Raw genomic sequence first — 16296 nt, forward strand, 5'->3', positions numbered from 1 at the left:
TGTGACTATCCACATAAAAAAAAACAAATCTTGAAATATTGCAGTTTTCACACAGGTCCCTAGTGCTGTCACAACAGGCGGACGCTTGTTTTTTTTATAGCTCCATCTGTCACCTTTACTGTGTAGAATGGGACAGAATGAGGAGAATCATCTCATTATCATTAGATGGCAGGGCATTTAATGATAGCTACTGCTGGAGACCTAGATAAGGCAGGATAGCAACACTATACACACAGATAAGGCTCTGTATTCAGCTCCCCTGTCTCTCTGGGGGAGGGGCTGTGCTCCATTACTTTTTGGAGACTTTTATAAACTATGACAATTCTCTGTCGACTGACTTCCATTTAGTTGCCATAAAAGCACACATACAGTATTCTGCTGTACTGTCTGTAAGGGATATACAGGAAAGAAATTGTGTCTCCAATATGGCCGTCCCCAGAAAAGTTTTGAAAAAGAAAAAATAATTAAAACAGTAAAAACACATTATTTCTCATCTACATACCTACATCTTATTAATGAAACTCAAATTACATACATGAGACATACCATTTAAAGGTTATAGAAAGCTGAAGTTAGAACCGCTCCCAGCGCCCCTTTTGTACTTCCCACAGAAGTATTGTGCTCTTTTAGTTTAAAGAGGCTCTGTCACCAGATTTTCAAACCCCTATCTCCTATTGCAGCAGATCGGCGCTGCAATGTAGATAACAGTAATGTTATTTTTTTCCAAAAACGAGGATTTTTGGCCAAGTTATGACCATTTTTATATTTATGCAAATGAGCCTTTCTTAAGTACAACTGGGCGTGTTTAAAGTTATGTCCAAGTGGGCGTGTATTGTGTGTGTACATCTGGGCGTTTTTACTTGTTTTACTAGCTGGGCGTTGTGAATAGAAGTGTATGATGCTGACGAATCAGCATCATCCACTTCTCTTCGTTACCACCCAGCTTCTGGCAGTGCACAGACACACAGCGTGTCCTCACGAGATCACGCTGTGACGTCACTCACTTCCTCCCACAGGAACTTCATCGCGTCGGATGAGCGAGGACACACTGTGTGTCTGAACTGCCAGAAGCTGGGTGGTAACGAAGAGAAGTGGATGATGCTATGTGTCGGGGATTCCGCTACTGGAGAAGCCCCTGGTGTCACTATCCATATATGGACAGTGATGTCAGGGGCTACTCCTGGAGCAGAATTCCCGCTCTGGCAGGGGATTCCGCTTTTAGAGTTAACCCCTGACGTCACTGTCCATATATGAACAGAGACATCAGGGGCTTCCTGTAGGAACGGAATTTTCAGTCAGAGATATTCCGCTCTTACAGCGCGCTACAGTGGTGCTATTTACAGAAAAGGGGCTGCCATTTATGGGGGGTGGCGCTATCTCCAGCGGGGATATTGCTAAATACAGGGGTGATGTTGCTATCTACAGGGGGTGGAGCTATTTACAGGGGGTGTGGTGCTATCTACAAGGGGGTGCTATGTACAGGGGGTGTGGCACTATCTACATGGGTAATGTGGAATTATATTGGCACTATCTACAGGGGACACTGTTTCGCTATCTACATGGGCACTGTGTGCGACACTATGTGGGCATTATCTATGGGGAGAACTGTGTTACTATGTGGGCACCGTGGCACTATTTACAGTGGGCACTATCTATATGGGCAATGTGGCACTATCTACAGCGGTATTGCGTCACCATCTACATGGGCACTGTGGTGTTTTCAGGGGGTTGCGACAAAAAAACCCTAAAGAATAAAATTCATCAATTTTTTTTATCGCGGTTTAAACCAGTCAGACGGCCAGAGAATGGATTCAAATTTTGAGACACATTGATGCAAAACAGCCATGAAAAACTGACAGTTGATTAGTTGTTGACTGCTATTTTCTTCACGGTCGCGTGTATATAGCCCTCTTCACTCTCCCCTCACAGCGATCCAGGGTGACAGAGAGGGAAGAAGACTAATTGTTACAGTGCTCTACAGCGTATGTATATGTGTGTGTGTGTGTGTGTGTGTGTGTGTGTGTGTGTGTGTGTGTGTGTGTGTGTGTGTGTGTGTGTATTTCAGTGATTGTTCCATACATCTGAATGAGGTTTGTAATATCAATGCACAGGCTACAGAAACAGCCCCATTCAGATAAACATACCCTTATACTACTGTATAACTACATTATACATAGGCACAGTCACATACCTGCTGAGTGTCCATATTTGTCAGCATAAGGCTGTTGGTGGAGATAGTCAACTTGATGTTAATCCCAGAAAACTGGAGGTTGCTCTTCCCCAGTATGGATGAAAGGAATTTTACTGGAGGCTGAACGTAAAAAGAAAGGCAGAAACTCATTTACTTTATATGCACTTCATATTGGGGGCATCAGAAAGGCTTACCATGAACTGCATATTATTTAACTTAATACAAAAGCCACACATTCTGTAGAGCATCTGCTTGCCTAATCTGAAATAATCAAGAAACCACACATTAAAAATGTGAATAAGGCTATGGCTACATAGTTGATTTTGAAGAAACAGAATCAAACAGATGCAACCCTGTCTGCTAGACAAGGACACAGCAACAGTACATGCTGCCTAAATGTTAGTAGGGTCCCTTTATGTTAGTAGGGTCCCCTGAAAATAAACTGATTGCAGGCATCCCGCTGGTGGCACCCCCAGCATTTAGTAAACTGGCGGGTAACCTGGTAGCAACTGTTCAATTCCCCTGCAGCGCCACCAAAGGGAAAATTATGCATTACATGTTGCCTATTGAAATCAATAGACTGTCCATGTAATGCATTGATGTGCTGGGTTCTCCATAGAATGAGAATCTTTATAGCCACTCTTCGAATTAAGGATTACGCTTTATTGTCTCAGAATTCCGTACTAGTGTATTTAAAAATGGGTTTTCTAAACCAGACAAACTCTCTAAGGTTAATGATAATTCTGATGGGGCAACAACAATTCAATCACATCGAGCCTTTCCATGTGGCGCGGATGCTACTATGTAATGCTGTGTGACCAGGACACCCATCTGTTAATTACGTTTAACCTGTTTAAAGATTCACAACAAAAATACATCATGACTGCAGCGCAATGTATTGATTATGAGACATAATTCCCTCATGTAGGTCACAGAATTGCTATGTAAGGCTGCGTTCACACTGTGCTTTTTTGTTGCGTTTTTAACACGCGTTTTTTTTTGTTTTGGTTAATAAACTCCTATTGAGAAACATGAGAGTTTATTTACCAAAACAAAAAAAGGATATTAAAAATACAACACAAATTCACGGTGTGAACCCAGCCTAACGGTTTCTACATAAACATATGGGGCCAAAATTATTGTCTAGCTCCAGCTTTCAGAATTAGCTTTGATATAGCCAGTGTCTGGAGTTCACCACAATTTGAGGAGACTGTATAATAAAATATAGCACCATAAAAAGACAACTTATTACATTTTCCTTTAAATGTTGATAACATTCCACCTAGGATACATTTTCAACGGGATTTTACCCATCCACCAACAAGGAGATCCTTTGCTGGCCTCTCTGTTAATTCTCCATAGATACAAGTGTAAATTATATGCTTAGTTCTCTAAATATTATGTTTTTTCATGATTTTATTTTTACAAAGTCTGCATTTAGGAGTATTGTTCTGTAAAAAATGGTGTGTCATAGACGCTGACATTATGTTACCCAGGACACTTATCAGCCTTTGTACCTTACTATAAATGTCACAGCTACTAATGTGAATCTTGCAGAATTTGTTCACAGCTCTCCCTATTACACATGCCTTACATAATAAGTATATGACATAGAACATCCCTTGGATGGACCAATGCAGCTTACAATGCATTCGGAAAGCCTTCAGACCCTTTCAATTTTTTCACGTTTTGTTATGTTGAGGCCTTGTGCTAAAATAAAATTTAAAAAAATCAAGTTTTCCCCATTATTCTGCACTCAATCCCCCATAATGACAAAGTGAAAACAGAATTTTAGTAATCTCTGATAATTTATTGAAAAGGAAAAATGAAAATATTGCATTGACATAAGTATTCAGACCCTTTACTCAGTACTTAGTTGAAGTACCTTTGGCAGCGATAACAGTCTCCAGTCTTCTTGGATATGATGCCACAAGGTTTGCACACCTGGATTTGGGGATTTTCGGCCATTCTTCTCTGAAGATCTTTCAGGCTGGATGGGGGACTGTCGGTGGACAGCCATTTTCAGGTCTCTCCAAAGATGTTCGATTGGGTTCAAGTCAGGGCTCTGGCTGAGCCACTCAAGGGCATTCAGAGAATTGTCCCTAAGCCACTCCTGTGTTTTCTTGGTTGTGTGCTTAAGGTCATTGTCTTGTCGGAAGGTGAACCGTCGGCCCAGTCTGAGATACAGAGCACTCTGGATCAGGTTTTCATTAAGAATATCTCTGTACATTGCTCCATTCACCTTTCCCTCAACCCAGACCAGTCTCCCTATCCCAGCTGTTGAAAAACACCCCCACAGCATGTTGCTGCCACCACCATGCTTCACTGTAGGGATGGCATTAGGCAGGTGATGAGCAGTGCCTGGTTTCCTCCAGACATGACGCTTAGAATTGAGGCCAAGAAGTCAGTTGCATAGCTATAGGGGTCGCAGCCGTCGTAGTTGCGACCGGGCACCAAAGCGGGCACGCAGGGACCCCGTTGCCACGCAGCGCACTAATACAAAGTTTGTATGTGCCGTGATGTCGGCACTTCCTAGTAACAGGCATGGTTTGTTTAGTCGTCGCAGTCACATGGTACACTCAGTTTACCATGTGACCGTGACGTCACGAGAGGGGGCGTTCCAGCCACTGTGGAAGAGCCGATGTGGAAGAGCATGGAAGACTGCAGGTGAGCTGCAGAGGGGGCCCGTAATGTATGTGTGTTGTATTGTATTGTACTGTCTGTTGTATTGTACTGTCTGTGTTTGCGGTGGAGAGAGGAGAGGGGAGCTTTAAATTACAGGCCCCCCTCTCCTCTCTCCACCGCAAACACAAACTGCACGACACAATACATTATAAACTGTGGGTCGCACTCCCCCTGGGGGGTCGTGTGAAGACCTCCGGGGGTCGCGAACCACTCACCGAGGTCCTGCTTCTAACTTTATTTGCGTCCACAGGACGCAGATCCAGTTGAATTTAATCCTAGAGCAAGGAGCTGACGGCTCCTTCCTCCAGCATTCACTGTCGTGAGCTATTAGCGGCTCGGAGCAGACAGGAGCGATTTAGTGACGTTATCGCACCTGTCTGCGCCGAGTCACTCATAACACAGGGCAAAGGAGGAGAAGGATCTCCTCCTCCACCCGTCGTGGGAACAGGGATAGGTAAGTAACTTTATTATTTTTCTATTATGCACATATGGAGGAATTATACTGTATAAGGAGGGAGGCTGATATAGTGGCAGCTATGAGGGGCATTACTGTATGTGAGGCTGATATGGTGGCAGCTATGAGGGGCATTATACTGTCTGGGGGGCTGATATGGGGGCAGCTATGAGGGAAATTATACCGTATGGGGGCATTATACTGTGGGGGGGCTGATATGGTGTCAGCTATAGGGGCATTACACTGTAGGGAGACAGCTATGGGGGCTTTATACTGTGTGGGGGCAGCTAAAAGGGGCATTATACTGTATGGGGGCATTTTACTGTGTGGGGCAGCTAAGGTGGGCATTATATTGTGAGGGGGCAGCTATTAGGGGCATTATACTGTATGGGGCTGCTATGGGGGCATTATACTATATGAGGGCATTTTTGGGGGGCATTATACTGTATGGGGCATCTTTGGAGGCATTATACTGTATGGGGCCGCTATGGGGGCATTATACTTTATGGGGGGCATTATACTGTATGGGGCAGCTTTGGAGGCATTATACTGTATGGGGCCGCTATGGGGGCATTATACTTTATGGGGGGCATTATACTGTATGGGGGCAGCTATGAGGGGCATTATACTGTATGGAGCTGCTTTGGGGGCATTATACTGTATGGGGCTGCTATGGGGCATTATACTGTATGGGGGAATTTATGAGCGTCATTATACTGTATGGGATCTGCTATGGGGGGCATTATACTGTATTGGGGCATTATACTGTGTGGGGGGTAGCTATGGGAGCATTATACTGTGGGGGCAGCTACGGGGACTATTATACTGTATAGGGGCAGTTATGGGGAGCATTATACTGTATGGGGCAGTTACAGGGAGCATTATACTGTATGGGGGCAGATACGGGGAGCATTATACTGTATGGGGCAGCTATGGGGGGCATTATACTGTGTGAGGGTGGCTATGGGGGGAAGTATACTGGGGGGCTGTTGGGCAAGGCGGCTGGCCATAGGCGCGGCATGGGTCTTGTGGTGTTGGGGAGGGGTAGGGGGGGCCAAGCTGAATTCTTGCACCAGGGCCCATGAGCCTTTAGCTACACCCCTGCAAGAAGTTCAATCTTGGTTTCATCAGACCAGAGAATCTTGTTTCTCACAGTCTGAGAGTCCTTTAGGTGCTTTTTTTGCAAACTTCAGACGGGCTTTCATGTGTCTTTTACTGAGGAGAGGCTTCTTTCTGGCCACTCTGCCATAAAGCCCAGATTGGTGGAGTGCTGCAGTGATGCTTGACCTTCTGGAAGTTTCTTCCATCAGCACACAGGATCTTTGAAGCTCAGCCAGTGTCACCATTGGGTTCTTGGTCACCTCTCCCTTACCAAGGCCCATCTCCCTCGATTACTTAGTTTGGTGGGGCGGACAGCTCTAGGAAGGGTTCTGATTGTTGTAAACTTCTTCAATATAAGCATTATGGGGGCCACTGTGCTCTTGGGAACTTTCAGTGCAGCAGAATTTTTTTTGCACCCTTCTGCAGATCTGTGCCTCCACACAATCCTGTCTCTGAGCTCTACAGGCAGTTCTTTCGTCCTCATGGCTTGGTTTTTGCTCTGATATGCATTGTCAGCTGTGAGACCTTCTATAGACGGGAGTGTGTCTTTCCAAATCATGTCCAATAAAATGAATTTACCACAGGTGGACTCCAATCAAGGTGTAGAAACATTTCAAAGATGATCTAGAGAAATGGAAGGCCCCAGAGCTAAATTTCAAGTTTCAAAGGGTATGAATACTTTTGTCCATGCGAAATTTGAGGTTTTCATTTTTAATAAACTTGCAAAAATGTCTAAAATTCTGTTTTCACTTTGTTATTATGAGGCATTGATTGCAAAATGATGGGGAAAATCTTGATTATTTTTTTTTCTTTTAGCACAAGGCCTCAACATATCCAAATGTAAAAAAAGTGAAAGAGTCTGAAAACTTTCCAAATGCACTGTATGTGCTGCTTTCTTTGTCATTTGGTGTTTGCCTTAGTTATGAAACCAGGCAAATTTCTTAGAAGGTGAATTATATGCCAATTTACTCATTAAAAGACTGCGCACTTCCCTATAAAGATTCCTTCCTCGCTCTCGTCATGAAGAGGACAACTCTGCTAAAACCATTGTGAACAAAGAAGGCTTTGATAACTGCCTGGAGATCACATGTATGAGATATTATGTAAAATGCTGGGAAATTGACAGACTTGTAAACTGACCTCTGCAGACCTTGCGCTTAGTAAAATGGCAGCAATGGAACTAAGTTTTCAATTTCCAATAAGAACATAATCATAGGAAGGCTGATCTCAAGTTTTTCTGGAGAACCTAGATAAAGCTTTATTTAACAGTCAGTACCACACCATAGCAAAATACTTGTTAATCCTCGATAAGAGCTCTCAAGATATTAGCCCTAAATTCTGTATAACATTTTCGGACAGAATTTGATGCACATGTGCGAGAGGTCGTTCATAGTACAGGCTCTTTAGCATAAGTCTTGTATAGCTCATATTATTGACAGTTTTTACATAGTGCCAGAGGTTATCCCTGTGCCATTATTCATAATCTAGACAAAGGGGTGTCACAGCACCGGAGCAGTAGATGTAGAGGATAAAATGGGTGCAAGCCTCATATTAACCTGATCCACAGCAGAGTCCAAACACGAGAGACAAGGCAGCACTTCCAAAAATCAAGGGAATTTATTCACCCCACAATGCAATGCAACTTTTCAGTCAAACGGGACCTTTCTCCAACATGCTTGAGAAAGGTCCCGTTGGACTGAAACGTTGTATTGCATTGTGGGGTGAATAAATTCTCTTGATTTTTGGAAGTGCTGCCTTTTCTCTTCGTGTTTGGATTATTCATAATCTGTCCAACTGAGTCCTCAACTTTAAGTGTATATACATATGGAGAAGAATGGTCTATGTATAAGTGAGATGGGAAGAATAGTTGGTGTATTGTAATATTTTTTGCCATTAATATGCGACCATTTGTTTCTTACAGTCCATTTATCACATATATTAATACAAAGAAATACAATATTTAGCAGTAAGTTGCACATTTGATCAAATAATACTTATATATAAACTTATAATTACCTTTCGTTTCTTGGCAGCTCCTTTTACACAAGGGGCGGCTTCACAGAGTCGACTTATTGCTTCCCTGTAGACAGTTATAGATAGTCTGCATTAGATCCCGGAAATGTCTTACAATGACAACATAAAGTTTAACAGTAGCATTTACCACGTTTGCCCATGATATCTTTAGATGACAGTGAAGGCTATCACTTGTTGACAGAGTTTGCCATTTTTTCGGGCTATCTCACAAATAGTCTGTTAGTCCTAATTGCGTTTATAATGCAACAAAAAGTAGATTTGCATGTGTTCTTTATAGCTGGAGTGTGGGCCTGCAAAATCCCTTATCAGCTCAAGGTACCCCAGTCCTGCACTGCCATTGAGACAGTGCCCTTTAGTCCTTATAGATATGAGCCAGCACTTGCCTGTGTGACTGTAAGGCCTCATGTACAGAGCCAGTACGGAAGCACGTGGAGTTTCTACAGTCCCATGTCACTGAGCTTTAGGGTATGTTCACACGTAGTGACCAAAAACGTCTGAAAATACGGAGCTGTTTTTAGGCGAAAACAGCTCCTGATTTTCAGACGTTTTTGTTAACAACTCGCGTTTTTCGCTGCGTTTTTTACGGCCGTTTTTGGAGCTGTTTTTCAATGGAGTCAATGAAAAACGCCTCCAAAAACGTCCCAAGAAGTGTCCTGCACTTCTTTTGACGAGCCGTCATTTTACGCGCCGTATTTTGACAGCGACGCGTAAAATAAAGGCTTGTGGGAACAGAACATCGTAATTCTGATTGAAAGCAATGGGCAGATGTTTGTAGGCGTATTAGGGGCATTTTTTCAAGCGTAATTCGAGGCGTAAAACTCCCGAATTACGTCTGAAAACACTGCGTGTGAACATACCCTAAGGCACTCTGTGTTCTGGTGCCATATGTGGTACAGCATATTATTCTCCTCTAGAGGTAATGTTTCCATTTCAGAATACCGCCGTAATAGGGCATCCAATGGCATCATTTTTTTTCATGTAATCATACAGAAAAAAACTGTGTTTGAAATCAGAGGCACACAGAGGTACAGTAGAGACCTATAGAATTCTATGGGTGCCATAGTATGAATTGGTACAACACAGATCTGTAATATAGACATGTGCATGAGACAATGTTTCTTCTCATCCCCACTCGGCTTATCCTCCTATGAGGAGCTGTCTTTATCACATTAGCAGCTTTATTGATACACTACTGGCTATAGGGATTAGATATAAACCTCCTGTGAGGTGTAGGACAGGTCAGTTCTGCAGTTTTGCCTGACATTCCCGACAACGTACTGACACCCATCGTCAGATACATCTATTAAAGTTGTTGTCTCTTGAGCACAACCCCTGCTTACATGCATAATGAATTATAATGAAACAACCCCTCTAACATCATTTGACCGCAGATGGCTGCCCATACCATAAACTTTAGACTTCAACTGAGTATTATCTGAAGATAAAAGAAACACAGCAGATCATCTATAGGTAGTTGGCACTAATGACAGACAACTGTGACAAGGGATGCCCTACTGTCGGCAGACACAGTTGAATTGATTGTTTCGGCTGATGAGTGGACGTCTATGGGTTCCCACGTAGCGCAAATGTTGTGGAATTTCCGCAACGGACTGCTGTGCAAAGTTTTAGCAGCATTTACAGTAGCAGCAAAGTGAATGAAATTGAGCAAAATCTCAGCCACACGCTGCAGAAAGAAACCACAGAAAAGTTGTGGGGAAAGTGTACTGCGGTGCAACTTTAATTCTGTGCGGAGATCCTGCGTGTTTTGCCCATAGACTTCAATTGGGAGCATAAATTCAGCAACAAATGTTTTTTGTTGTGGTTTGTACAACGTTTATCCCGCGGAAACACAGTAAAAGCCACTGAAAATCCGCAGGTGCACATATACTTTGCTATATTCAATGTTTACACTAAATCAGTATATTGCTGTGGAAAAATGAAGCGTTTCCACAGCAATATGCGTAGCAAAAACGCACTATTTGCTGCGGATTTCTATGACAGATAAATCTGTGGGTTTTTTTTAGATTCCGCTTCAAATTTTCTGCTGCAGAAATTCTGCAGTGTATCCTGTGCGTGGGAACATACCCTTAGTCTTCGGTTTTCCCTCACTATCATGGTAAGTTACTTTGTGGTAATAAAATTGCATCGTCTGGTTTGCTGCTCTTTGAAGTATATCCAGTTCAATAAAGTATATTTTCTACACTTTCAATGATGATGTAAATATACAGAAGACATGTTCTCATGATACTCAAGGGCATATCCAACTTACTGTCTCAGTCATGGCAAGTTATCTAACACTTAGATCTTTTTTTCTAATATTTGTTCCCAGGCATTAGGGCTGCAAAAAACTAATAATGAATTGACGTCCCCATTTTCCAGTTGAGATGGGGGAATGGTGTATGCCAATCCAGGGATGACTAACTGGATAATTTATCTGAAATAGATGGATATTACTGGAAAATCTTATTTTGTATTTTCCTGTATTATGTTTTTTTATACAGCTCCATTTTTTATCTTTTTTTTTGCCCACTCAGTAATCACAATTACACTAGCCTTCTTTGTTCATTGTAACGTCTTGAGAACAGAGGGATGATATAAGAGGTAGAAAATTCTATTGAAAAAAATATTGCTTTTAAGCAGAAAAAAAGCACAGCTCGTCACCGAACAGAAAGCTTTATTGTTTGAACAAAACGGAAACATCTTATATGAACAAAGATAGTTATTCAGCGAAAATCTGTCCAACGTAAAATGCAGTATTACTAAAAAGACATTATTGTCTAGTTTTGGAAATGAGTATGGGGTAAATCGTGTCTCTCATCAAATTGCTTCAGTGCTTCAATTATTCTAGCTTGGTTCGTGCAAGTGCAAAAGTGGTGTAGAATTTGAGAAAAATCACAATAAATTAAGCAATTTTCAGGACAGAAGAATATTTTGTAATAAGAAGGAGAAGATTGGGATATGACCTCTCCTCTATATCTTATGTGATACTTTCAAATCACAAAATGCTGTTTTACAGAATTCTTAAACATAAAAGTCTAAAACATAGCCACAACTTCTAGAGGCATGAAAATACATTGACTCAAGTCACCTTCTAGTCCTGTCCTGTGTATGGATACACTATTTAGCCATAACATTAGAACCACTGACAGGTGAAGGGAATAACATTGATTATCTGGTCACAATGGCGCCTGTCAAGGGACGGGGGGACAGTGGCGTAACTATAGGGGTTGCAGCAGTCGCAATTGCAACCGGGCCCTGAAGCCAGTGGGGCCCGCGGCCCCCCACAACACATTAATGAAAAGTTACTATAGTAACTGGTGCCTACGTAATAAACTACATGGGCCCCCGTTACTATAGTAACTTACAGTACTTACATTCCTCCTTGCGGAGCGCAGCGGTGTTCATGACGTCACAGCGCTGTGCGCAATGCTATGTGCTGGATGGAGTCAGGACCTTTGCTGCGGCCAAAGATGAAGGCAAGTTTAATACCACTGTCTGCTGGAGCTGTTAGGTCGGGATCCGACTCCCGGGGACCCGCCAATCAGCTGTTTTGAAGGGGGTGCAGCGCTCGTACAAGCGCTACTTCCTCTTCATTCCGGTCACTTTCTCACACTGAATCGCCGACACAGACGTGTCGGCGATTCACAGTATGAGCAAGTAAGGGAAATGAAGGGAAAGTAGCGCTTGTACGAGTGCTGCACCCCCTTCAAAACAGCTGATTGTCAGGGGTCCCAGGAGTCAGATCCCGACCCATCAACTATTGATAGCCTATCCTGAGGATAGGCCATCGATGTTTAGGGACTGGACAACCCCTTTTAACCCCTTAATGACCAGCCTATTTTAGGCCTTAATGACCAAGCCATTTTGTAAAGGATCTGCCAGGCACTGCGGGGTTAACTCCCAGAACTAATCAGTCAGCACCTGAGAATACATCCCTGAGACTGACTCCTGCTTCCACCATTCAGGCTGGCAGGCTTAGGAGTGGGAGAGCCTATCGTAACCTGGCCAGACTCAGCTAGCTCCCGCCCTCGGTCTATTTAAGCCTGCACTTCCTGTCCCTCGGTGCTTGTTATTGCTTTGGTTTCCTTCCTTGTGGTTCCTGGCCCAGCTACAGCTCCTGCTATTTTTGATCCTGCTCCATACCGACCCTGGCTTACCGACTACTCTTCTGCTTTTCGTTTGGTACCTCGCACACTCCTGGCTTGACTCGGCTCGTTCACCACTCTGGTTGCTCACGGTGTTGCCGTGGGCAACGGCCCCTTTTCCTTGCTTGTGTTCCTTGTATGTTTGTCGTGTTTGTCGTGCACTTACTGAGCGCAGGGACCGCCGCCCAGTTGTACCCCGTCGCCTAGGGCGGGTCGTTGCAAGTAGGCAGGGACAGAGTGGCGGGTAGATTAGGGCTCACTTGTCCGTCTCCCTACCCCCTGCCGTTACATAATAACAAGCCCATACCTAGTCTACCCCTGGTCCCTGACACCACTATGGATCCCCGTGAGACCCTGGCTCAGCAAATGCAGGGTCTCTCCCTACAGGTCCAGGCCCTGGCTCAGAGGGTCAACCAGCCTGATGCTACCCTGGTAGTTCCCCGCACCGCACCTCTTGAACCCCACCTCAAGTTGCCCGACCGGTTCTCAGGGGACCGGAGGACTTTTCTCTCCTTTCGGGAGAGTTGTAGGCTTTACTTTCGTTTAAAGCCTCATTCCTCAGGTTCTGAGAGCCAGCGGGTGGGTATAATTATGTCCCGGCTCCAGGAAGGGCCCCAAGAGTGGGCCTTCTCCTTGGCTCCTGACGCCCCTGAACTTTCCTCCGTTGATTGTTTCTTTTCTGCTCTCGGACTTATTTATGACGAGACTGACAGGACTGCCTTTGCCGAGAGTCAGCTGGTGACCTTAAGTCAGGGTAAGAGACCTGTTGAGGAGTATTGCTCTGACTTTCGGAAGTGGTGCGTAGCTTCTCGGTGGAATGACCCTGCCTTAAGGTGCCAGTTTAGGTTGGGTCTGTCGAATGCCCTGAAAGACCTGCTAGTTAGCTATCCCTCTTGTGACTCCCTAGACCAGGTTATGGCTTTAGCGATACGACTTGACCGACGTCTCAGGGAACGACAACGTGAACGTTTATGTGTTTTCTCCTCCGACTCCCCCATGATGCCTCCCGAAGCTCCGTTGCTTCGTTCCTCCCCGAAAGATTCAGAGATACCTATGCAACTCGGGGCCTCCGTGTCCCCCCAACAACGTAGAGAATTCCGCAGGAAGAATGGTCTCTGCTTCTACTGTGGGGACGACAAGCATCAAGTGAACAACTGTCCTAAGCGTAAGGTTGCAGCCAGAGAACTTCCGCGTCTAAGTGATCATCGGGGAGGTCACTTGGGCGCACAGGTATTTCCCGTAAATATGAAACGTACTAAGATCTTGCTTCCCTTTCAGGTCTCTTTTGGTGGTAGGTCTGCTACCGGCAGTGCTTTCGTGGATTCAGGGTCCTCTACTAATATCATGTCTGTGGAATTTGCTATGTCCCTTGCTATGCCTCTTATTGATTTGCCTAAACCTGTCCCGGTAGTGGGTATCGACGCCACTCCTCTTGCTAATGGTTATTTTACACAGCATACCCCTGTTTTTGAACTCCTTGTTGGCTCCATGCATTTGGAGCAATGCTCTGTACTGTTGATGCAGGGATTATCGTACGATTTGGTGCTAGGTCTTCCCTGGTTGCAGTTGCATAATCCTACGTTTGACTGGAATACTGGGGAGCTAACCAAATGGGGTAATGAATGTTGTACGTCATGTTTTTCTGTTAATTCTATTTCTCCCCCTAAGGAGGCGAATACGCTACCCGAGTTTGTTCAGGACTTCGCTGATGTTTTCTCTAGGGAGGCCTCCGAAGTGTTACCTCCTCATAGAGAATACGATTGCGCTATCGAATTGGTACCAGGAGCTAAGCTTCCTAAGGGTAGGATATTTAATCTTTCTTGTCCCGAACGTGAAGCTATGAGAGTGTATATCCAGGAATCCCTGGCCAAGGGTTACATTCGTCCCTCTTCTTCTCCGGTAGGTGCTGGCTTCTTCTTCGTGGGGAAGAAGGATGGTGGTCTTAGGCCATGCATTGACTACCGTAGCCTGAATAAGGTCACGGTAAGGAACCAGTATCCCCTTCCTTTGATTCCTGATCTCTTTAATCAGGTTCAGGGGGCCCAATGGTTTTCTAAATTGGATCTACGGGGGGCGTATAACCTTATTCGCATCAAAGAGGGGGATGAGTGGAAGACTGCGTTTAACACGCCTGAAGGCCATTTCGAATACCTCGTCATGCCCTTTGGGTTGTGTAATGCCCCTGCGGTCTTCCAGAATTTCATAAATGAGATTTTGAGAAATTACCTGGGGATTTTTCTGGTAGTGTACCTTGATGACATACTGGTGTTTTCCAAGGACTGGTCCTCCCACGTGGAGCATGTCAGGAAGGTGCTCCAGGTCCTTCGGGAAAATAAACTGTTTGCCAAAACCGAAAAATGTGTGTTTGGGGTACAGGAGATTCCATTTTTGGGTCAAATCCTCACTCCTCATGAATTCCGCATGGACCCCGCCAAGGTTCAGGCTGTGGCGGAATGGGTCCAACCTGCCTCCCTGAAGGCGTTACAGTGTTTTTTGGGATTTGCTAATTATTACAGGAGATTTATTGCTAACTTCTCGGTCATCGCTAAGCCCCTTACGGACCTCACTCGCAAAGGTGCTGATCTCCTCCACTGGCCTCCTGAGGCTGTCCAGGCTTTTGAGGTCCTTAAGAAGTGCTTTGTCTCGGCCCCGGTGCTGGTTCAGCCCAACCAAATGGAGCCATTTATCGTGGAAGTTGACGCATCTGAGGTGGGAGTGGGGGCTGTCTTGTCCCAGGGTACCAGGTCCCTCACCCATCTCCGCCCCTGTGCCTACTTCTCCAGGAAGTTTTCGCCAACTGAAAGTAACTATGATATTGGCAACCGCGAACTCTTAGCCATTAAATGGGCATTTGAAGAGTGGCGCCACTTCCTGGAGGGGGCTAGGCACCAGGTAACGGTCCTTACCGACCACAAGAATCTGGTGTTCCTAGAATCTGCCCGGAGGCTAAACCCGAGACAAGCTCGATGGGCGTTATTTTTTACCAGATTCAATTTTTTGGTTACCTATAGGGCTGGGTCTAAAAATATTAAGGCTGATGCACTGTCGCGTAGCTTCATGGCCAGCCCTCCTTCGGAGGAAGATCCTGCTTGTATTTTGCCTCCAGGTATAATCATTTCCTCGATCGATTCTGATTTAGTCTCTGAAATTGCTGCTGATCAAGGTGCAGCTCCCGGGAACCTTCCTGAGAACAAGCTGTTTGTTCCCCTGCAATTCCGGCTAAGGGTACTTAGGGAAAATCATGACTCCGCACTATCTGGCCATCCAGGCATCCTGGGTACCAAACACCTCATTACCAGAAATTATTGGTGGCCTGGGTTGCCTAAAGACGTTAAGGCCTACGTCGCCGCTTGTGAGGTTTGTGCTAGGTCCAAGACTCCCAGGTCCCGACCAGCGGGCTTACTGCGTTCGTTGCCCATTCCCCAGAGACCTTGGACACATATCTCCATGGATTTTATCACTGATTTGCCTCCATCCCAAGGCAAGTCGGTGGTGTGGGTGGTGGTGGACCGCTTCAGTAAGATGTGCCACTTTGTGCCCCTCAAGAAACTACCCAACGCCAAAACGTTGGCTACCTTGTTTGTCAAACACATCCTGCGTCTCCATGGGGTCCCTGTCAATATTGTTTCGGACAGAGGGGTACAATTTGTTTCATTGTTTTGGAGAGCCTTCTGTATGAAGTTGGG

The 16296-nt window shown here is 44.8% G+C and overlaps 1 protein-coding gene across 2 annotated transcripts in view; it reads right to left on the minus strand.

Annotated features, from left to right (window-relative positions):
- The window catches only part of SHC4 (SHC adaptor protein 4), an 82768-nt gene that overhangs the window by 29411 nt on the left and 37061 nt on the right, over window positions 1–16296 (minus strand). For both annotated transcript variants that reach the window (XM_075858029.1, XM_075858028.1), the window contains exons 3-4: window positions 8448–8511; window positions 2192–2311 (exon numbers count right to left, since the gene is read on the minus strand). In XM_075858029.1, the coding sequence (XP_075714144.1) occupies window positions 2192–2311; window positions 8448–8511 (184 nt within the window). The remainder of the gene's footprint in view (window positions 1–2191; window positions 2312–8447; window positions 8512–16296) is intronic.

The sequence above is a fragment of the Rhinoderma darwinii genome, chromosome 3 (genome assembly GCF_050947455.1).
Source record: "Rhinoderma darwinii isolate aRhiDar2 chromosome 3, aRhiDar2.hap1, whole genome shotgun sequence".
NCBI lineage: Eukaryota > Metazoa > Chordata > Amphibia > Anura > Rhinodermatidae > Rhinoderma > Rhinoderma darwinii.